General features: G+C 40.5%; 1 protein-coding gene across 1 annotated transcript in view; it reads left to right on the forward strand.

Annotated features, from left to right (window-relative positions):
• LOC126095271 (probable E3 ubiquitin-protein ligase HERC1) overlaps nucleotides 1-24,620 on the forward strand; it is an 814,023-nt gene that overhangs the window by 724,503 nt on the left and 64,900 nt on the right. The window contains exons 66-67 of the mRNA XM_049910030.1: nucleotides 2,979-3,239; nucleotides 23,885-24,092. Of these exons, the coding sequence (XP_049765987.1) occupies nucleotides 2,979-3,239; nucleotides 23,885-24,092 (469 nt within the window). The remainder of the gene's footprint in view (nucleotides 1-2,978; nucleotides 3,240-23,884; nucleotides 24,093-24,620) is intronic.

Raw genomic sequence — 24,620 nt, forward strand, 5'->3', positions numbered from 1 at the left:
AGGTACCAAAAAGTTTCCACCACTGTGTTAATGAATGACAGGGATGATCCAGTGAAGGGATTCTACCAGCTGTCTGATATGTCCATCTACACATCCTGCCACAATGACTCCATTCCAGAAGTCTAGCAGGATCTCTAGCTGCTTTCCAAATCCGAAGGCCTGCCCAGAACCTCTCCCCAGAGTCTGTTTTCCACCTCCTCCTCCTCCTCCTCAGTCCACCTTGTTTTATGGGCCACAAGTGGCCCATCGGGACCATCCAACTGCCTAGTCATCCTCAGCTGCGGATGCGGATTGGAGTGGCGTGTAGTCAGCACATCGCTCTCCTGGTCGTTATGATGTTTTTCTTTGACCGGAGCCACTGCTGTTCAGTCAAGTAGCTCCTCAATTGGCATCATGAGGCTGAGTGCACCCCAAAAAATGGCAACAGCATGTGGCGGCCCAGTTTGTCACCCATCCAAGTGCCAGCCACGCCCGACAGCGCTCAACTTCGGTGATATGACGGGCACCGGTGTATCCACTATGGCAAGGCCGTTGTCACCCCTCCTTATACAAGCTTCATCAAGTACAAAAGCTAAACGACCCAGACACTCCATTGCAGTTGGTGACTGCATGCCCAGAGAGAGGATACCTGCTCTTGTGGACCTATTATCCACATCCTACCCTAACTCAACACACTGCTTCTTACTGTCGATGCCACCTCCCTCTACACTAACACTCACAATGCCCATGGATTTGCTATTCTTGATCACTGTGACAATAAATATCTTCACCCACAAGTACCTCTTCTTTGAAGGCTTTGCTTACAAACAAACTATGGTACAGCATTGGGCAACCACACAGCCCTGTCCTGTTCTAACCTATTCAGTGACTGTCTAGAGGAATCCTTCTTAACAACTTAGAATCCCATCCACTCACCGGGTTCAGAATCATTGACAACATCTTCATGGTCTGGACTGAGAGTGGGGACATGTTATCCACATTCTCTGGTCTTGCTCAGCCCAACAAGCCACTGTCCTAAATGTTGACCTCCACCTCATGGATGGCTACATCAGTAACTCTATCTATATCGAACTTACCAACCACCAACAATTCCTCCAGTTTGACAGCTGCCATGCATTCCACACCAAGAAGTCCCTTCCATACAGCCTAGCCACCTGTCATCATTTTATCTGTAATGATGAGCAGTTCCTCTCTAAATTTGCCAAGAGTCATCTCACTAAGCCTGTCACTGTCCAAAATTACCCCCTCCTCCCCTTCACCTTGTCTAGAAATGGATATACCATCTATTGTCCCATCATTCACCTACCATCCCCCACACACCCAAATTCAACTGCAAAGGAGCACTCCTTTTGTGACTCAGTACCACCTGGAACTGGAGCAACTGAATCTCATTCTCTGCCAGGGTTTTGACTACCTCTTTTCATGTCCTGAAATGAGAAATATCCTCCCCACTACCCTCCCCAAACCTCCCACAGTGGTACACTACAGCCCATCCAACCTACACAATATGCTTGTCCATTATTACCGTTCCCCTGTTCCCAATCCCTTTCTCCCACAGTTCTTATCCCTGCAATGGACCTAGATGCAAGACCTATCCTGTACCCCATTCCACTACCATCTACTACAGTCCTGTAAGTCCTCTCGCAGGCATGTCATACCTCGTCAGAGGCAGGACCACCTGTAAAAGCAGCCATGCGGTCTACTGACCTAGATTAAACTATTGTGCTGTATTCTGCATGGGCATGACCAGTAACAAGCTGTCTTTCAGTGTGAATGGCCAGTGTCAAAGTGTGGCCAAGAGACAGCTAGACCATCCAGCTGCTCAATATGCCACTCAACACAATATGCTTGACTTCAACTACTGCTTCAAAGCCTATGACATCTGTATTCTTTTCAGCAACACTAATTTTTCTGAATTGTATGGGTTAGAACTCTTGCTGCAACATAGCCTTCTTCCCAAACCCCTTGGCCTCAACGTTTGGTAGTCCATGTCTTCCACCTGTTTATACCTCTCCTTGCTCCCACTCCAGCCCTATACATATGTTCTATCCTGGCAGTGCACCTGCATCATCCTTTTCCCTTCTCTACTTGTCTCCACTTGCCTTTGCCAGAACTACGTGTTATCTGATGTTTTGGCTTCAGTGCTGATGCTGTATTCTGAGTCCAATAAGCAAGTGACATTAATTCCAGAAAAAGATGTCCTGCATTCTCTCTATTAGAAGTTGATAATTAATTTGTGGTGTTTCCTGATGTGATTCCATTACCAACTGCAGAACTAGTAATGGCCAAGTGATAGAACCTCTCACCACAGTAGCAAACCTCACAATCCAATGATCAGAATTTTATACAAACAGCATGAGAGAAATCATTTACTGAAACAGACGAGTCAAGTACTGTGCACTTCACTCTGCAACCTCTATTGAAAGAATGCTTCACTACTGAAGTTTACATATCAGACCCACAAACTAGTGCTAGTTTATGAACTAATTTTTTTAGAAGTTAAGCTTACATGAATTAAAATGAAATAAATCAACATCATAGTATTTGAGTATGTGTGATCATTAGTTTAAATTTACTTTTGTTCCATTTGAAGCTTATGAGTTCATAAATTATAGTGCCAACATTTGTGACAGATTGATTAATACTGTAGGTGAATCATGTGATATGATCTCCTTTACCCAGTGATATCGTATTCTTTGAAAATTTTTCCCAAGTTCTATGAAATGTGAATTCATGAATAATGTTTTAATCTGAACTCACCAGTTTCTCTGTTTCTTGTGATTTAAACAGAATGTATACCCAGTTGCTATCATAAAGCATATTACAGTGTTTACTGTAAGCTACACAAAACAACTACGGAAGTATTAAATATTCCATGTTAAGTCTCAACTTTGTTGTTTTATCACAGCATATTCATTTTGAAACTTGTTAAGAGTACAAAAAATATGACTATGGTTTAAAAGCTCAATATTTTACAGCATTGTGAGTGGCTGACACCATCATTCCAAGTTTTTGCCTCTCCACAACTGAGGCTTCTTCTTGCACCATGCGTATACACTTTACCACTTGTTCGTTCTATTGGGCGCACAATGGTTCAGGGACGTAACTATGGACCACAAGTAACAGTGCGGCGTTTAGCAACACATGGTCGGCGCTGTCGTCCCATTTTTGTTCAGGTTGCACGCCAGGTTGTTACTATGAAGCCCTCTGACCTTCGTTTACCTTCACGTGCTTGGAAGGTAAGCTTGAGAGTCATTTTAGAAGTAATGGACATTAAGTTTAAGCACACTTGTACCATCTAGACTCCAGTACATCGAAAAGAAGAACTGTGTGCTTGTTTCACCAAATTTCCATTGGCATTGTTATTATCTCCATGCCAAATATTCATAAATGCATGAATTATTTTGATATTTTATAAAAGGTTTTACAGGCAGTAGTTGTTACAATGAATGTAGAAGGAGGAACCTACCTCATACATTTGTCTGCAATACCAATTATATATAACAGGAACTACATGTTATTAGTGACTGGGCCACACCTCTGATGCTCCAACTTTTGATTTTTTTTTCTTTTTTTTCCAGTTTTCTCTTTGTAAGTATAGCATTAGAGCATGTACATTAATGATAGTTAATAAGGGGCTCTATGCACACTGCACAGATGCAATAAGAATCTGTGATGTTTGCAACAGTACATATCTATACTGTTTGTTTAAAAGAGCCTTATACATTGCTTATACTTTATTGTGTAGTAATATAATAATGAAAATTGCAGGATGGAAACAACAAGAGGAACAAACACTTGCTTCTGGCATTTATGCTACCTTTTGGTCAAAGGATTCCCATTCAGTGTTGAATGAGTCTTAATATTAAATGGAAGCAAAAGCATAGTGATGACCGCTGATTTTTAAAGTGTTATGTATATCTTACAATAAAGCTGTTGCTGGTTTAATGAGAAATTACTTGCTGTCAATGAGGTGTGCAGAACAAAACTGATAAAAAAAGGAAAATAATAATATCACTAGAACATATCAGTTAATTTCTTCCAGTCACCCTATTTCATTTTAAAGTATAACTTATAATGTATGCAAACTGCTCTGAATTGATATATATTTACTTGTCTATCCATTTATTTGTCATCATATTTAAAGGTTGCTGCCTAGTGGTTATGTTTCCCTGATGTGCAAAAATTTCTAATGCTATCTAATACTTAATATTTAATAATTGAGTAATCACACAAAATTTGTCTCACAATCTGATCTGATCTACCCATTTTATTTTATTTATAAATGTAATATTACAACTATAAATTACTTTTGTACCATGTTCCTTAAGGCAGCATAATTTTTTCATTTGCTAATGCATATGTGAGCATGATGTCGTCGTATCAGCATAAGAAACATATAAACCTAGTGCATCTTTCCATGGGCACTCTGTTCTCTTCATCTCCTATGTGCTGCATCATTGATATGATGCTACCTTCAATTACCTTTCAGACAACTAACAATCTTTCAGACAACTAATGAACATGAGACTGTTATATCTGTTAGTTTCTTGGGTGATGCATTGAGTTTCAGACATATGTCCTTGACATACTTCTATAGATTTCTGTTAACTAAGAAAATTATTTAGTGAGTTAATCTACTTCTAGACTTTTTGTGGTGTTAAGTTTAATTATTGGTAACTACTTTTATATGACATCACTGTAGTCTTCTGTGATGGTGTTTGTTGTTATTTTCACATTAGTGTTCTCTCATCTCATGTGGACTGTCTTCATTTTCATGATCTTCAGCTGTATTTCTGTCCCATTCCTCTCTTCTTTCCTCTCCATAGGATGTCCTCCAGGTTCCACCTCTGAAATTTCAATGCCTTCCTGACAGATGCAACTCGTGATGACATTGTCTGATATACCTCATCCAACATGGCACCACATTCTATCCCTGATTATGTCGTGTATGCATTTGTCCATCAACATGTACTTTCTTCTTCTATTAAATATCTGTGCATTGCACATTCCATGATGATGTTCTTTTGTTACCCAACCTCTCCATTGCCACATACATCACTGTTTCATTTTTTATCCTATTCTGGTATGATAGATATGGTCTGTGACCAGATATAAAGCGAACATACCTGCATAATGGATTGATATTGCCCATCAGTTATCTTTCCTCAGTGTTAAGAAATATATTGTAAACATGTCTTCCTACCAGCTGCCCCTTAGCCATTAACTTGTGTCTTATTTTCAATTTGCTATCTGCATAACCACCCACAGTGTTGTGGAGATTCTCTTAGACATCTCTGGAGCCAGTACACTGCTTGTCTATGTCTTATAATAGAGTCAGTGTGCCTAACCTAACCTAACCTAACCTAACCTCTCTCTCTCTCTCTCTCTCTCTCTCTCTCTCTCTCTCTCTCTCTGAGCCCAAACACTAGCTCCATATGCCACAGTACTGGTTAGAATGTCGTTGTGATACATTCTGATTAGCTGTAACAAGAGTTTGATTCTATTTTGAGCAATATTCATGGTTTTTGTGGATTATGGCTAACACTTTGTTGCTGACACCAATCCATGCACAAGCAATATTCACGGTTTTTGTGGATTATGGCTAACACTTTGTTGCTGACATCAGTCCATGCACAAGCAATATTCACGGTTTTTGTGGATTATGGCTAACACTTTGTTGCTGACATCAGTCCATGCACAACAATGCACAGTAGCAGTATGTTCCAAAAAGCCATGCATGAAAATGTGATTTTTCAGGGGGCTGTAACTCAAGTTCTATTGATCGCAAAGATAAAGGGTCAAATTTTTAGGATTTCCTTTGGCCTAGCAAACATATGTACACCTATCAGAATAACCGACTTACTGTAAATAGTCTACAGTACAATGTCAAAATTTAAATATTACACACTTCCTCCAGTCCAGGCAAATTGAGCACAATTGAGCACATTAGTTGGTTCTTTTGCATCAGGTGTGGTCTGTGGTGGACCTCGGGCAGCTTATAATAGCACCATTTGTTCCTGGACATTTCCCATGAAAACCCCCAAAAACCATAATTTTTGGATACAAAATATACATATTGTGGGGATGGTCACTTCTGTACTTTCTTTCTTCTTCTTCTTCTTCTTCTTCTTTCGTTTCACCCTCTTTGGGGTACGCTGGATCAATTGTTTCTTTGCGCGTTGTTCTTTTCGTAGGGCCCAGTATTTCTTCATTCTTTCTGATCCTCTTTTCCTCTCTTCTTCTGAGATGCAGGGTTTGGACTTTTGTGTAGATTTGTCTTGGAGCCTTATGTTTCATCTTTAGTAATTGATTTAGCTGTTTGATCAATAAGTGAATTTTCTGAAATCTTTAATTCTACTAGGTCTTTCTCCGTTTCTTTAAAACAGTTGGGTTTCATTTTGCGGTTATGGAAAAAGTCAAAGATTAGTTTAGATAATCTGTTGGAATTCATCGTGAGAAGATGACCATAAAAATTTATCCTCCTTTTTCACACAGTATCTGAAAGTTTTTCAGTTTTCTTGTAGAGAGTTTCATTTTTTGTTGTGTATAATCTTATTGTCTTCAAATTTTGGTCCTCTGATTTTTCTTAAAAGTTTTCTTTCCTTTAGCTCAAGTTTCTCCATTTGGCCTTTGAAATCCATGTTTAGTGTTTCTGCTGCATACAGTGCTTCTGGCTTAATCACTGTCTTGTAATGTGTAATTTTGTACCCCCATGAAAGGGATTTTTTGTTGTATGTATTTTTTGTTAGTTGGAAGGCCAATTCAAGTTTATTTTTTCTGGATTCCATTGCTTTGCTTTCCCCAGCATTCCAACTAATCCATTCTCCGGGATATTTGAATCCTTGTACTGTTTCAATCCTTTGTTCTTGAACTTTGAGGTATTTACGAGAGTGCTTGATGTTTGTCAATATCTTAGTTTTTTCAAAGGAGATGTGAAGACCTATTTAGCTGCTTGTTTCTTTTGTTCAAGGATTTGCTCCCATGCTTCTTCCATTGTTTCAGCAAACAGGGCCATATCAACTGCAAAAGCAATGCAATTTACTTTAAGGTTCTTCTTTTTGCAACCCAGTCTTATACCACTCTTAATATTTGTGTTCCATTCTCTGACTACTTTCTCAAGCGCACAATTGAACAGCAATGGTGAGAGCCCATCCCTCTGTTGCACTCCCATTTTTATTTCAAAGGGGTCTGATAATTCGCCCATAAATTTAATTTTCGAAAATGTATTTGTAAGGGTCGCTTTTATAATATTAGTTGTTTTCTTATCCAAACCCATTTCTTACAACCAAGATTGTGAGTGCTGAAGGTAGTTCTTCTGCTCTCTCCGCCATTGGGAATCTGAACATCCTCTCTCGTCTTTGACACAGTTGACCAGGTTTCACCTAGTAATCCTAGGCAGGGGCCCTTACAGGGTGCTACCATATGGAGCCAGATGGAACCAGGTTTTTTAACGAAGTGTTACTCCTCCCCCTCCTCCCTCATCACCTGCGAAATGAGGCCCCGGACTTGGGATCAGCAATGGTGGAGTTTTCTGTAGTTTCTATTCATAGCAGATCACCAAAATTTTTCGTGTATGTTCTCAAGGTGATATTCTCAGGGAAGTTTGAAACTTTTCTCGATATCATTATGTGTTATTGAGATCAGGAGGTTCAGAGTTACCATACTTATTCTGAAAACTGCAAAGACTACTTTTTAGCCATTTTTGCTCCATTTTCTGCAATTATCTAAGTAACTGACCATAGCAAATGGATCAAATTTAGCTGTTTGTTCTTTAGACGTTCATCTAGAAACACCATTTTCGGAACTCTGTATCCATTATCAAGATATCTGAAAAGCCATGATTTTTGGGTACCAAAAGTACCAGTTGTGGGGATGGCTACTTCTGCAATTTCTGTTCATGGCAAATCAACAAAATTTTTACACATATTCTTGAGATGATGTTTTTGCAGAATATTGAATCTATTTTCAGTATCATTATCTGTTACAGATCCAGAGGTTCAATGTTACAGTACTTATGCATGTAATATCCAATATGAGGTGTAAATGTAGTTTTAACTGACATAGTGAACCCATGAAAAGGGTCCTAGGGTCATCACAAGGGTTCTAAGGTCACCAAGACTGCATTTTTAGTCAGCATTTTTTACCAATAAAATATGACATGCTATCTCTGAAAAATGGGCAGTTCATGCCTATATAAATATGCCCAAAGTGGTAATACAGTGACAAAAAATGGGCTAAGAAGGGTCTTAACACAACTGAAAATAACTTAAAAGACTGTCAAACATTATGTAAAACTGGAGAGCCTCTAAATCCAATAAAATATTTCTAATACCTTATTACTCATTTAAGATACAAATCATAAGCTTCATGTTTATGATGAATTGCGATCAGTGAGGGGAAAAAAAAGATTTTGTGTTGACCTTGTGTTGTGAACACTTATTTGTTGTTTACATGTGTCAAAGTATATAAATGTGTTGAAGTATATAAACGAACTATCAGAAATATACCAATATATAGAATTCTAAAAACAAAGATGATGAGACTTACCAAACAAAAGCACTGGCAGGTCGATAGACACACAAACAAACACAAACATACACAGAAAATTCAAGCTTTCGCAACAAACAGTTGCTTCGTCAGGAAAGAGGGAAGGAGAGGGAAAGACGAAAGGATGTGGGTTTTAAGGGAGAGGGTAAGGAGTCATTCCAATTCCGGGAGCGGAAAGACTTACCTTAGGGGGAAAAAAGGACAGGTATACACTCGCGCGCACACACACACATATCCATCCGCACATACACAGACACAAGCAGACATTTGTAAAGGCAAAGAGTTTGGGCAGAGATGTCAGTCGAGGCGGAAGTACAGAGGCAAAGATGTTGTTGAAAGACAGGTGAGGTATGAGCAGCAGCAAATTGAAATTAGAAATTAGCGGAGATTGAGGCCTGGGGGATAGCGAGAAGAGAGGATATGCTGAAGGGCAAGTTCCCATCTCCGGAGCTCTGACAGGTTGGTGTTAGTGGGGAGTATCCAGATAACCCGGACGGTGTAACACTGTGCCAAGATGTGCTGGCCGTGCACCAAGGCATGTTTAGCCACAGGGTAATCCTCATTACCAACAAACACTGTCTGCCTTTGTCCATTCATGTGAATGGACAGTTTGTTGCTGGTCATTCCCACATAGAAGGCTTCACAGTGTAGGCAGGTCAGTTGGTAAGACACGTGGGTGCTTTCACACGTGGCTCTGCCTTTGATCGTGTACGCCTTCCGGGTTACAGGACTGGAGTAGGTGGTGGTGGGAGGGGTGCATGGGACAGGTTTTACACCGGGGGCTGTTACAAGGGTAGGAGCCAGAGGGTAGGGAAGGTGGTTTGGGGATTTCATAGGGATGAACTAAGAGGTTACGTAGGTTAGGTGAACGGCGGAAAGACACTCTTGGTGGAGTGGGGAGGATTTCATCAAGGATGGATCTCATTTCAGGGCAGGATTTGAGGAAGTCATATCCCTGCTGGAGAGGCACATTCAGAGTCTGATCCAGTCCCGGAAAGTATCCTGTCACAAGTGGGGCACTTTTGGGGTTCTTCTGTGGGAGGTTCCGGGTTTGAGGAGATGAGGAAGTGGCTCTGGTTATTTGCTTCTGTACCAGGTCGGGAGGGTAGTTGCAGGATGCAAAAGCTGTTTTCAGGTTGTTTGTGTAATGGTTCAAGGATTCGGGACTGGAGCAGATTCATTTGCCACGAAGACCTAGGCTGTAGGGAAGGGACCGTTTGATGTGGAATGGGTGGCAGCTGTCATAATGGAGGTACTGTTGCTTGTTGGTGGGTTTGATGTGGACGGACGTGTGAAGCTGGCCATTGGACAGGTGGCGGTCAACGTCAAGGTAAGTGGCATGGGATTTAGAGTAGGACCAGGTGAATCTGATGGAACCAAAGGAGTTGAGGTTGGAGAGGAAATTCTGGAGTTGTTCTTCACTGTGAGTCCAGATCATGAAAATGTCATCAATAAATCTGTACCAAACTTTGGGTTGGCAGGCCTGGGTAACCAAGAAGGCTTCCCCTAAGCGACCCATGAATAGGTTGGCGTACGAGGGGGCCATCCTGGTACCCATGGCTGTTTCCTTTAATTGTTGGTATGTCTGGCCTTCGAAAGTGAAGAAGTTGTGGGTCAGGATGAAGCTGGCTAAGGTAATGAGGAAAGAGGTTTTAGGTAGGGTGGCTGGTGATCGCCGTGAAAGGAAGTGCTCCATCGCAGGAGGCCCTGGACATGCAGAATATTTGTGTATAAGGAGGTGGCATCAATGGTTACAGTGGTTGGTGTCTTTGATGAAGGATGGGAGACTGCATGTAATGGGTTGAAGGTGTTGATCTACGTAGGCAGAGATGCGTTCTGTGGGGGCTTGGTAACCAGCTACAATGGGACGGCCGGGATGATTGGGTTTGTGAATTTTAGGAAGTAGGTAGAAGGTAGGGGTGCGGGGTGTTGGTGGGGTCAGGAGGTTGATGGAGTCAGGTGAAAGGTTTTGTAAGAGGCCTAAGGTTCTGAGGATTCCTTGAAGCTCCGCCTGGACATAAGGAATGGGATTACCTTGGCAAACTTTGTAAGTAGTGTTGTCTGAAAGCTGACACAGTCCCTCAGCCACATACTCCCGACGATCAAGTACCACTGCCGTGGAACCCTTGTCCGCCAGAAGAATGACAATGGATCGGTCAGCCTTCAGATCACAGATAGCCTGGGCTTCAGCAGTGGTGATGTTGGGAGTAGGATTAAGGTTTTTTAAGAAGGATTGAGAGGCAAGGCTGGAAGTCAGAAATTCCTGGAAGGTTTGGAGAGGGTGATTTTGAGGCAGAGGAGGTGGGTCCCGCTGTGGCGGAGGACGGAACTGTTCCAGGCAGGGTTCAATTTGGATAGTGTCTTGGGGAGTTGGATCATTAGGAGTAGGATTAGGATCATTTTTCTTCGTGGAAAAGTGATATTGTGATAGTGTAGGACAATAAATCTTTCACGAGGGCTGTTTGGTTAAATCTGGGAGTGGGGCTGAAGGTGAGGCCTTTGGATAGGACAGAGGTTTCAGATTGGGAGAGAGGTTTGGAGGAAAGGTTAACTACTGAATTAGGGTGTTGTGGTTCCAGATTGTGTTGATTGGAATTTTGAGGTTTTGGAGGGAGTGGAGCTGGAAGTGGGAGATTGAGTAGATGGGAGAGACTGGGTTTGTGTGCAATGAGAGGAGGTTGAGGTTTGCTGGAAAGGTTGTGAAGGGTGAGTGAGTTGCCTTTCCGGAGGTGGGAAACCAGGAGATTGGATAGTTTTTTAAGGTGGAGGGTGGCATGCTGTTCTAATTTGCGGTTGGCCTGTAGGAGGATGCTCTGAACAGCCAGTGTGGATGTGGGAGAGGAAAGATTGAGGACTTTTATTAAGGATAGGAGTTGACGGGTGTGTTCATTGGCTGAGTTGATGTGTAGGTGAAGGATTAGGTGGGTGAGGGCAATGGATTGTTCAGTTTGGAACTGGTATAGGGACTGATGGAGAGAAGGGTTGCAGCCAGAGATGGGAACTTTAAGTGTGAGGCCTTTGGGGGTTATGCCAAATGTCAGACAAGCCTGAGAAAATAAAATATGGGAGCGTAACCTGGCTAGGGCGAAGGCATGTTTGTGGAGGGAATGTAAATAAAACTTAATGGGGTCGTGATGGAGGTGTTGTGAGGGTGAAATGGCATTAGAAGGTGGAAAGTGTAACATGAGGCTGAAATGAAAATGAAAATAAATATAAAAATATATGGGGAGAGATAAAGGTGAACTAGAAAGCAAATGTAGATCTGGTGTGAAAAAAGGCGAAAAAGTGTTGGTTAGAGCTAGGCTATGTTGATCCTGTGGTGAACTTGTGTAGGTAGACAACGATGTGCATAAAGGTTAGGTGGTTGTGTTGCCGCCAAAACACGTTAAAGGGTGGAGGAACTTGGGAAAATTTCGAAAAAACTATGTGTAGATGTATTAAAAGGAGTGGTTTGGTGGTGGCAGATTATGGAAATGAGGCTAACAATTGTCTGATGAAGAAATCATGACGTTAAAACCTGTGGGAAGCGACTAAAAATGATCGGTGATGTGAGAAAAATGGAAATGGAAATAAAGCAAAGGTTATTAAAAGTAGCCGAAAAGGTTGTTTAATAGGTGAAAGGAACTGTTTGTGAACTAGAAACGGTGGATTTTATAGCAGCGGTAGTGTTGAAAGCGAAAAAAAAAATTTTTTGGTTATGGTTTGGAAGTGGGTTACGTATTATTACGTATTATTGAGTATATATCGGCGGGATAAAGTTGTATAGTAGATTACGGTAAAAAGGAGAAGGTGAATACAAAGTGAAACTACTGGCAAAAACAGAAGGATGAAATAAGACGACAGAAAAGACTTCGAAATGCAACAGTGACAATAACAAACGTAATTGTTGGGTTCAAATTAATGATAGGAATATAATAGAGGGAAACATTCCATGTGGGAAAAATATATCTAAAAACAAAGATGATGAGACTTACCAATCAAAAGCGCTGGCAGGTCGATAGACACACAAACAAACACAAACATACACACAAAATTCAAGCTTTCGCAACAAACAGTTGCTTCGTCAGGAAAGAGGGAAGGAGAGGGAAAGACAAAAGGATGTGGGTTTTAAGGGAGAGGGTAAGGAGTCATTCCAGTCCCGGGAGCGGAAAGACTTACCTTAGGGGGAAAAAAGGACAGGTATACACTCGCACACACTCACATATCCATCTGCACATACACAGACACAAGCAGACATTTGTATGTCTGCTTGTGTCTGTGTATGTGCGGATGGATAAGTGTTTGTGTGTGAGTGTATACCTGTCCTTTGTTTTAAGGGAGAGGGTAAGGAGTCATTCCAATCCCGGGAGCGGAAAGACTTACCTTAGGGGGAAAAAAGGACAGGTATACACTCGCGCGCGCGCACACACACACACACACACACACACACACACACACACACACACACACACACACACACACATATATATCCATCCGCACATACACAGACACGAGGTCTGGCATGTCGATAGACGTAAGTTCAGAACCTCCCACAGAAGAACCACAAAAGTGCCCCACTTGTGACAGGATACTTTCCGGGACTGGATCAGACTCTGAATGTGGCTCTCCAGCAGGGATACGACTTCCTCAAATCCTGCCCTGAAATGAGATCCATCCTTCATGAAATTCTCCCCACTCCACCAAGAGTGTCTTTCCGCCGTCCACCTAACCTTTGTAACCTCTTAGTTCATCCCTATGAAATCCCCAAACCACCTTCCCTACCCTCTGGCTCCTACCCTTGTAACCGCCCCAGTGTAAAACCTGTCCCATGCACCCTCCCACCACCACCTGCTCCAGTCCTGTAACCCAGAAGGTGTACACGATCAAAGGCAGAGCCACGTGTGAAAGCACCCACGTGATTTACCAACTGACCTGCCTACACTGTGATGCATTCTATGTGGGAATGACCAGCAACAAACTGTCCATTCGCATGGATGGACACAGGCAGACAGTGTTTGTTGGTAATGAGGATCACCCTGTGGCTAAACATGCCTTGGTGCACGGCCAGCACATCTTGGCACAGTGTTACACTGTCCGGGTTATCTGGATACTTCCCACTAACACCAACCTGTCAGAACTCCGGAGATGGGAACTTGCTCTTCAATATATCCTCTCTTCCCGTTATCCATCAGGCCTCAATCTCCGCTAATTTCAAGTTGCCGTCACTCATACCTCACCTGTCATTCAACAACATCTTTGCCTCTGCACTTCCGCCTCGACTGACATCTCTGCCCAAACTCTTTGCCTCTGTATATGTCTGCTTGTGTCTGTATATGTGTGGATGGATATGTGTGTGTGTGCGAGTGTATACCCGTCCTTTTTTCCCCCTAAGGTAAGTCTTTCCGCTCCCGGGATTGGAATGACTCCTTACCCTCTCCCTTAAAACCCACATCCTTTTGTCTTTCCCTCTCCCTCCCTCTTTCCTGACGAAGCAACTATTTGTCGCGAAATCTTGAATTTTGTTTGTATGTTTGTGTTTGTTTGTGTGTCTATCGACCTGCCAGCGCTTTTGTTTCGTAAGTGTCATCATCTTTGTTTTTAGATATAAAAATAGAGGGAAACATTCCACGTGGGAAAAATATATCTAAAAACAAAGATGATGAGACGTACCAAACAAAAGCGCTGGCAGGTCGATAGACACACAAACATACACACAATTCAAGCTTTCGCAACAAACAGTTGCTTCGTCAGGAAAGAGGGAAGGAGAGGGAAAGACAAAAGGATGTGGGTTTTAAGGGAGAGGGTAAGGAGTCATTCCAATCCCGGGAGCGGAAAGACTTACCTTAGGGGGGAAAAAAGGACAGGTATACACTCGCGCGCACACACACACACACACACACACACACACACACACACACACACACACACACATCCATCCGCATATACACAGACACAAGCAGACATTTGTCAAATGTCTGCTTGTGTCTGTGTATATGCGGATGGATATGTGTGTGTGTGCGAGTGTATACCTGTCCTTTTTTCCCCCTAAGGTAAGTTTTTCCACTCCCGGGATTGGAATGACTCCTTACCCACTCCCTTAAAACCCACATCCTTTCGTCTTTCCCTCTCCTTCTCTCTTTCGTGATGAAGCAACCGTTTGTTGCGAAAGCTTGAATTTTGTGTGTTTGTTTGTGTTTGTTTGTGTGTCTATCGACCTGCCAGCGCTTTTGTTTGGTAAGTCTCATCATCTTTATGGCAATATGTCGTAATATATAGAGACTTTTTTTTTAGTAATCTAGACAGTTTTATTCATAGAAGCCTACGAAGTACAAATGAAAATATTTTACAAAATGGGTAGCTGCTTTGTAACCTACTTATAATTATTTACAAGGAATGTAAAAATATATTTGTTAAAAAAGTAGCCGCTTATTAGATAAACATAATGTTGTGTTGTTGTTGTGGTCTTCAGTCCTGAGACTGGTTTGATGCAGCTCTCCATGCTACCCTATCCTGTGCAAGTTTCTTCATCTCCCAGTACCTACTGCAACCTACATCCTTCTGAATCTGCTTAGTGTATTCATCTCTTGGTCTCCCTCTACAATTTTTATCCTCCACGCTGCCCTCCAATGCTAAATTTCTGATACCTTGATGCCCCAGAACATGACCTACCAACCGGTCCCTTCTTCTAGTCAAGTTGTGCCACAAACTCCTCTTCTCCCCAATTCTATTCAATATCTCCTCATTAGTTATGTGATCTACCCATCTAATCTTCAGCATTCTTCTGTAGCACCACATATCGAAAGCTTCTATTCTCTTCCTGTCCAAACTATTTATCGTCCATGTTTCACTTCCATACATGGCTACACTCCATACAAATACTTTCAGAAATGACTTCCTGACACTTAAATCTATACTCGATGTTAACAAATTTCTCTTCTTCAGAAACGCTTTCCTTGCCATTGCCAGTCTACATTTTATATCCTCACTACTTCGACCATCATCAGTTATTTTTGCTCCCCAAATAGCAAAACTCCTTTACTACTTTAAGTGTCTCATTTCCTAATCCAATTCCCTCAGCATCACCCGACTTAATTCGACTACATTCCATTATCCTCGTTTTGCTTTTGGTGATGTTCATCTTATACCCTCCTTTAAAGACACTGTCCATTCCGTTCAACTGCTCTTCCAAGTCCTTTGCTGTCTCTTGACAGAATTACAATGGATTTTAATACCTACTCCGAATTTTTCTTTTGTTTCCTTTACTGCTTGCTCAATATACAGATTGAATAACATGGGGGGAGAGGCTACAACCCTGTCTCACTCCCTTCCCAACCACTGCTTCCCTTTCATGCCCCTCAACTCTTATAACTGCCATTTGGTTTCTATACAAATTATAAATAGCCTTTCGCTCCCTATATTTTACCCCTGCCACCTTCAGAATTTGAAAAAGAGTATTCCAGTCAACATTGTCAAAAGCTTTCTCTAAGTCATAAATGCTAGAAATGTAGGTTTGCCTTTCCTTATTCTAGCTTCTAAGATAAGCGGTAGGGTCAGTATTGCCTCACGTGTTCCAACATTTCTATGGAATCCAAACTGATCTTCCCCAAGGTCGGCTTCTACTAGTTTTTCCATTCATCTGTAAAAAATTCGTGTTAGTATTTTGCAGCCGTGACTTATTAAACTGATAGTTCGGTAATTTTCACATCTGTTAGCACCTGCTTTCTTTGGGATTGGAATTATTATATTCTTCTTGAAGTCTGAGGGAATTTTGCCTGTCTCATACATCTTGCAAACCAGATGGTAGAGCTTTGTCAGGACTGGCTCTCCCAAGGCCGTCAGTAGTTCTATTGGAATGTTGTCTACTCCCAGAGCCTTGTTTCAACTTACGTCTTTCAATGCTCTGTCAAACTCTTCATACAGTATCACATCTCCCATTTCATCTTCATCTACATCCTCTTCCATTTCCATAATATTGTCCTCAAGAACATCGCCCTTGTATAGACCCTCTATATACTCCTTCCACCTTTCTGCTCTCCCTTCTTTGCTTAGAACTGGGTTTCCATCAGCTCTTGATATTCATACAAGTGGCTCTCTTTTCTCCAAAGGTCTCCTTAATTTTCCTAAAGGCAGTATCTATCTTACCCCTAGTGAGATAAGCCTCTTCATCCTTACATTTGTCCTCTAGTCATCCCTGCTTAGCCATTTTGCACTTCCTGTCGATTTCATTTTGGAGACGTTTGTATTCCTTTTTGCCTGCTTCATTTACTGCATTGTTATATTTTCTCCTTTCATCAATTAAATTCAATATTTCTTCTGTTACCCAAGGATTTCTACTAGCCCTTGTGTTTTTACCTACTTGATCCTCTGCTGCCTTCACCACTTCATCCCTCAAACCTACCCATTTTTCTTCTACTGTATTTCTTTCCCCCATTCCTGTCAATTGTTCCCTTATGCTCTCCCTGAAACTCTCTACAACCTCTGGATAAGTCAGTTTATCCAGGTCCCATCTCCTTAAATTCCCCCCTTTTTGCAGTTTCTTCAGTTTTAATCTATAGTTCATAAGCAATAGATTGTGGTCAGAATCCACATCTGCCCCTGGAAATGTCTTACAATTTAAAACCTGGCTTCGAAATCTCTGTCTTACCATTATATAATCTATCTGAAGCCTGTCAGTATCTCCAGGCTTCTTCCATGTATACAACCATCTTTTATGATTCTTGAACCAAGTGTTAGCAATGATCAAGTTGTGCTCTGTGCAAAATTCTACCAGGCGGCTTCCTCTTTCATTTCTTACCCCCAATCCATATTCACCTACTGTTTCCTTCTCTCCCTTTTCCTACTACCGAATTCCAGTTACCCATGACTATTAAATTTTCGTTTCCCTTCACTATCTGAATAATTTCTTTTATTTCATCATACATTTCTTCAATTTCTTTGTCATCTGCAGAGCTAGTTGGCATATAAACTTGTACTACTGTAGTAGGCGTGGACTTCGTGTCTATCTTGGCCACAATAATGCGTTCACTATGCTGTTTGTAGTAGATTACCCGCATTCCTATTTTTTTATTCATTATTAAACCTACTCCTACATTACCCCAATTTGACTTTGTATTTATAACCCTGTATTCACCTGACCAAAAGTCTTGTTCCTCCTGCCACCGGACTTCACTAATTCCCACTATATCTAACTTTAACCTATCCATTTCCCTTTGTAAATTTTCTAACCTACCTGCCCGATTAAGGGATCTGACATTCCACGCTCCGATCCGTAGAACGCCAGTTTTCTTTCTCCTGATAACGACGTCCTATTGAGTAGTCCGCGCCTGGAGATCCGAATGGGGGACTATTTTACCTCCAGAATATTTTACCCAAGAGGACGCCATCATCATTAAGCATACAGTAAAGCTGCATGCCCTCAGGACAAATTACGGCTGTAGTTACCCCTTGCTTTCAATTGTTCGCATTACCAGCACAAAATGGCCATTTTGGTTATTGTTACAAGGCCAGATCAATCAATCATCCAGACTGTTGCCCCTGCAACTACTGAAAAGGCTGCTGCCCCTCTTCAGGAACCACGCGTTTGTCTGGCCTCTCAACAGATACCCCTCCGTTGTGGTTTGACCTACGGTACAGCTATCTGTATCGCTGAGGCACGCAAGCCTCCCCACCAACGGCAAGGTCCATGGTTCATGGGGGGGGTTATATGAAGCACCGAACAAGTTTTGAACTCGGAACCTTTCGCTTAGCAGCCAAACACTTTCAGCATTACACTAACATAAACATAAATCAAATCATTAAAATGAGAGACACATCATTGATCTCCATCTCCTCAGTGTCATGAAAAAAAAAGAGAAACAAGAACTATCTGTCCTCAGTTTCTGATCCTTTATCCCATTTCCTGACTTAACAATATGCTTTTCTTCCTTGCTCTCGTGGTGATTTATTATTTGTGTTATTTGAAAATATTCTTCATAAAATAAATCATTTTACTCATTTGGTAGGCTTAATTAATACATAATAATTACTTACAGTAATTTAACTTCAGCACCGTCTAAATAAATAGAGTTTTTTCCCAAAACCAAAGTCATTCCTGTTACCTATAATTATTTTTAAATGCACTGTGCCATTCCAAAACTGGTTCTCTTTTCCAATTGGAAAACACTGAATCGGTAATGAATTTCAGGCAAGTCCTCAACAGATAGGTACCATTATGAAATTTTTATCTTAAATTATTTTTCGTAATCCTACTCACTGTTGATACAGCAGAAACATGATTTAGTCATTTCAGACAGTACTACATACACTTAATTACAAAATTTATTTTTTATATTTCGGATATTATATTATATTTTGTTCATATGATCTCAGAAAGACTTTGATGGAATAAAAATAATGGAGGAAGTAAAGTAACAATTCACCATACAGTTGGGATATTGGTTATTTTATAGACACAGAAACAAGACTGAAAACATTGCTAAGGTTTCAGCTGATGTCTTTCTTCAGAGATAATTAATACAGAAAAGGAATACACTCAGCTGCACAGTTATATTGTATGCTTGGAGGGTGAAACTGAGAGACAAGTGGAGGGAATGGTGGCTGGCAGCTAGTGCCCTGGGTAGTTATGTGACACCAGGAGTTCCTTTACTCTCAGAGGTAACATATTCTTTGAACCAAAAATAATTGTTTTTTGTCTAGCTTACTATCTAAGTGTTTAATCTGATTCACCCAAATTCTGACAAAACAACTCACTGTGTGGGCAATATTTTCTCCACACACAAAAAACCGTCAAGAGTTTTCTGTTATGTGTCCCTGGACCAGAACTCTCAAAAAATTACTTTGAAATTTGGTTACTGACTACGATTTTTGTTTTTGTTTTCTGTATAGCTAAGTAACATGCTGTTGGCTTTAATGCTACTATTAATAACAGATACCCTACATATTCTGTTAAATAAGTTTCAAATTCTACATACATGGCTCCATTAGCATCTGCCTGTTTTCTGAGGGTGTCATTATGTATGATACTTCACTAATTCTCTGCAATAATCAGTTCACCATACTTCAGTATAATATTTTTACTGCCTTTATGCCTGTAGGCCTTGCCCTCTTCATGTACAGATTTATAATTTTTCTCACAGGCTCTATATTTGTTTGTAAGTTTCCATTTTGGCTCTGTTATGTGTACATTAATTTAGCAGTGTTTCTACCATGTCTTGAAAACATTAGTAACTGATTCTATTTGCACAAACACTAAGTTCCAGTTTGGCTAACATGTTGTTTGTATTCATTCTTAAATGTTCTCATTTCTTCTTTGATCTCAGATCTAAATGCCACAAGCTCCATCCTTACACATATTCATTACTGCACTTTATCCCAATTACTTGAGACCCCATCAGTTTCATGAACTCATTTACATCCTCTTCAAAGGCTGCATTTCTCCCTATGCTCTGTACAGGGGTTTGGCCACTTCCAGATAGACTGTGAACATAACCACTATCCTCAAGTGACTGCCCACTACTGTCTGTCTGTCAAAGGTAGCTGTTTTTTGTTTTGTAACTTTTGGTTACAACTGCTCAGCTCCATTAACAAGATCCAATTTACCTGTATGGTACTAACTGTCTTTTGCCCTGCCATGTGCAAAGTCACAGCCCTCATTGTTTACTATTGTCACATGCATTTCATTCATTGTGCCATCCTGCTCTGGTGTGTCACCTTTCTGACTTACTTCCACAACAATTGAGAATTCCTCTCACCTTTGAGCTTGAGTGTGAAATGCTGCCTTCTGTCAATCTGCACATGTGCAGTGCTGCCAGTTGGTAATGTGTGATGAGAGGTCACCTTCTTGGGTGACAATCACACCACTGGCTGGAACTGCCTGCTGCTTAATTCAAGGGCTGTGTACATTCTGTTGTCCTTATGGATGGGCATGCATCATTTGCTGTTCTACAGTCCACTTGGCATAACACTCACTGAAGCTATCCTTTGTTTAGTTTAGGGATTTCCTGCATCCCAGTCATTCACCATTACAAGAGCACTGATTGGTGCAAGTTATAGTTTTTTCATACTAATGTACTGTTTCCTTACATACAGCTACTTTGCTCCTTGTCCTCTGGTCAGTTAATATAATCCAACAAATTCCCAGCCAATAAACCACAAGAAATATGTCAGTTTCTTACACAATAAAAATTCATACTTTGTTTGTTCGATAGCACGTAATATACTTAAAAAAGAAAACACTGCTCTTACATTCACAGAGCATTTCCTAATACCTTTTCACTCATCTCTTAGACACACTCAAAAAACAGAGATCAAAAATGCTGTTGACAGGCTAACATACAACCTGCTGCAGTGAGCTCTTCATATTGTCTCCCACAGTTACAACAGCACTACCTGAAGAAGTAAACCTTACCAGGATAGCCAGTCTGACAACTGCTAACCTGATATGTTTCAATGTGTCAGTATTAGCAGACCATCCATTTAATAAGTCCTGGTTGCAAAATACTAATCCAAATTATCTAGAGAAGGATGGAACAAATGTATAATCTGAGCTAGGGGAAGAGCAGTTTAAGGTGTGGTAAAAGGTAGGAACACACAAAGTGATACATACTGACCCTATGTCTTACCTTATAAGATAGATTGAAGAAATACAAAACCATGTTTATAGTATTTACAGACTTAATAAAACGTTTTTGACAGTATCAGCTTGAATATATTCTATAGTCCGAAGTATCAGTGCTAAAATACAGGAGGCAGAAGGCTAACAACAACTTGTACAGAAACCAGACTACAGTTATAAGAGTCAAAGATTATGAAGAAGGAAGACTTGGGTTTCAAATCCCATCAGTGATGAGTTTTGTTAGAGATGAACATGTGCTCAGTTTGGGGAAAGATGGAAAGGGAAATCAGCTGTGCCCTGTTCAATGCAACCATCCAAGCACTTACTTTTTTTGTAAAGTTCTGGTTTTTTACACCTTTTTGTATTGAACACAACAGAAAATGTGACAAAACAGGTAAAAGGCAAGCTACTATTTTTATCTGAAAGAAGGCAAGTTCAGATACTTGCACTGTTCTCCCAATTCGGGTTTTTTACTTTTTCTCTAACTGCCACTTGTGCTCAGTGAACATCTCGTAGAATCAAGTGGGCTATACCTTCCTGTTGTGATTCTAGTGGAGTTAATTGTTAGTTAACTACCATCTTCAATATTATACAACTGTGAGAAAAATTAAACTTACATAAATTAGGCTCGTAAATTCAGCAAGCGAATAAAAACAACACTGGAGCAGTATATTGGTAATGTTTTTATTTAATGAGTTCGTACTATTTTTGATTAAGTAAGGCAATTTATTGTAAATTTTGTTGGTTATGTACTTCACACTACCATGTCATTTATTCAGTGAGATGATTACTACCACTAATACTGCTGTGTTAATCATTTATATCATTACCTGATATAAATATATGAAGATTATTATTTAAAAATAAAATTGTATCTAAGATGTACACTAATGGAAAAAGTACCACAACACCAAGAAGGAGTTGTGTGACATAAACGAAAGTTGGTAGGCATGTTTCTACATCTGAAAGAAAAAAAAAAAAAAAAACTCCATCTTGATGCCAGTCATATAAGAGTGGCACTAGAAGTACCATAATGAGGATGCAAATCAGGTTTGCTTTAATACGCACTGTAACAGTCAAGAGTGGTAGTTATCTTTGAGATTTGACATGATGAGTTGATGTTAATGAAGAATGCCTTTAAGGCGACAAAGACACCATTATCAGCCCTCCCTGGGTTTGTACAAGGTCGTGTAATAGGGCTACAAGAAGCTGGATGTTCCTTCCATGATATTGCAGAAAGACTTGGCAAGAATATAGCCACTGTCCATGATTATTGGCAGCAGTGGTCATGAGAATGTATGGTCACAAGAGGATTGGGTTCTGGGCAGCCACATGGCACTTGCAAGAGGGAATACCATCGTGTTCGGTGTGTGGCTCTGGCACTTTGTACTGCATTTACAGCAGCAATTTGAGCAGCAGTTTGCTCCACAGTGACATAATAAACTGCTTCTAATCAGTTATTTCAAGAATAGCTCTGAGCTGGATGCCCTGTATTGTGCATTCCAGTGACCTCAAACCATTGTAACTTCAGTGGTGTCAAGAGAGAGCTCATAGGATGACAGATCTGTTGTCTTTTCTGATGAAAGCTGGTCCTGCCTTGGTGCCAGTGATGATCATGTGTTGGTTAGGAGGAGACCAGTTGAGGGCTAGACACACTGGACCTATACCTGAGGTTATGGTCTGTGGTGCGATTTTGTATGACAGCGGGAGCACTCTTGTGGATATCTCATGCATTATGACTGCAAAACCTGGTGATTCAACCTGATGTGCTTCCATTCATGAATTGTATTTCGGGGGTTGTTTCCCAACAGGAATGTTCGCCCACACACCACTGTTGTAACCCAACATGCTTCACAGAGTGTTGATATGTTGTCGTGTCCTTATCAATAACTGGATCTGTCTGCAATCGAGCAGCATATGGGACGTCATCGGACAACAACTCCAGCATCATCCACGTACAACATTAACCATCCTCCCTGCATAACGCAATGCAAGCATGTTTGCATGCTTGCATTCGACGTTCTGGTGGTTACACTGCTTACTGATGTACCAGCATTTCACGTTTGCAATGGCTTATCTTGTGCTTTCATTAACCTGTGATCTTGCAATGTTAATCACTTAAATATGTTACCTAGACAAATGCATTTCTGAAATTTAATTACTCTCCATTAATTATTTTTGGGTGTTGAATTTTTTTCAACCACTGTATATTTATGGAACTGGCAATATTCTCACTTCCTCACAAACTGTTGTAGGGGTTGCATGTGATGATAATTGTACATGATCTTAACAACTTGTTATTGCATAAGACATTTTTGTGTATTGACCCACAGAACCCAATATGAAATGATGTGGTATAAGAGCCTTTCACTGCTGTTGCCTAAGTCAGCTCTTATCAGCTGTTGATAAATGTTGCATAAGAGGTTGTTCATATCAGCAGTGATGATGTGTTTGTAATAATCAATTCTAAAGAAAGACATTGTCCACAACCTGAGCAGCTTTTTTATTCTTATTTGTGTTCTTGTTGACCACTCACTGCGTCAACTATACAGTGCGTGGGTACCTTTTTTCATTCCATTTGCTCTTCACCCAGAACTTACTGTTATAATATTTGGTCTTATATCAGTTTTTTCCTAATGGAAAAATAACTTCATATTATCTAGAAATATGTCTAGTTTTATAAATAACAACTTTTGTCTTTGTGGTTCCTGCGATACTAACAAAGGGCAATTATTTGTGCAGGTAAAGCTTGTTGGAGAGGGTGCAGATGATGCAGGTGGTGTGTTTGATGATACAATTACTGAAATGTGTCAAGAGCTTAGCAGTGGAGCAGTGCCTCTTCTGGTGCCAACACCTAATGCTGTTAATGACACTGGATATAACAGAGACAGATACTTGCTCAACCCACAACTTTCTTCACAGCAACATTTGCTCTGGTTTAAATTTTTAGGTTTGTGCTCACTGCATGTTCTTTGATTCAAATAACTGTAGATAAAAGTTCAGGTTATGTAAATGCTGTACAACCAACCACTAAATGTTATATTTATTACTTGTGATACATTTCTGAAACTTAGTTTCACACTGATGAAAAACTTGTAGTTTATTATTTTCATTCTTAAACTGGCATCTACTGGGAAGTTGAAGAAACTGCGGCATTTTTACACAGAACTATGTACTACCTCTGTTGGTAATTTAGTGCTAAGACATGTGAGGGTTCATAGCAAACTTTCTCTGAAAAGGACATAATGAATATCTGAAATATGAAGACCAATGCATCAATATAAGTTCTTTGCTATTACTCAATGCTAATGTGACAGAATAGGTGATGTCCGACTATAGTGTTTCGACCTTCAGATGTAGCACGTCCTCCATCTCTAACATGCTGTATGATAGTTCCAAAGATTCTGCTTCTCACTCTATTCATATTCACATTTCTTCTTTGCTGTATTAATTCTTACTTATTTTATTAGGCCCAACG

The sequence above is a fragment of the Schistocerca cancellata genome, chromosome 8 (genome assembly GCF_023864275.1).
Source record: "Schistocerca cancellata isolate TAMUIC-IGC-003103 chromosome 8, iqSchCanc2.1, whole genome shotgun sequence".
Classification (NCBI taxonomy): Eukaryota; Metazoa; Arthropoda; class Insecta; order Orthoptera; family Acrididae; genus Schistocerca; species Schistocerca cancellata.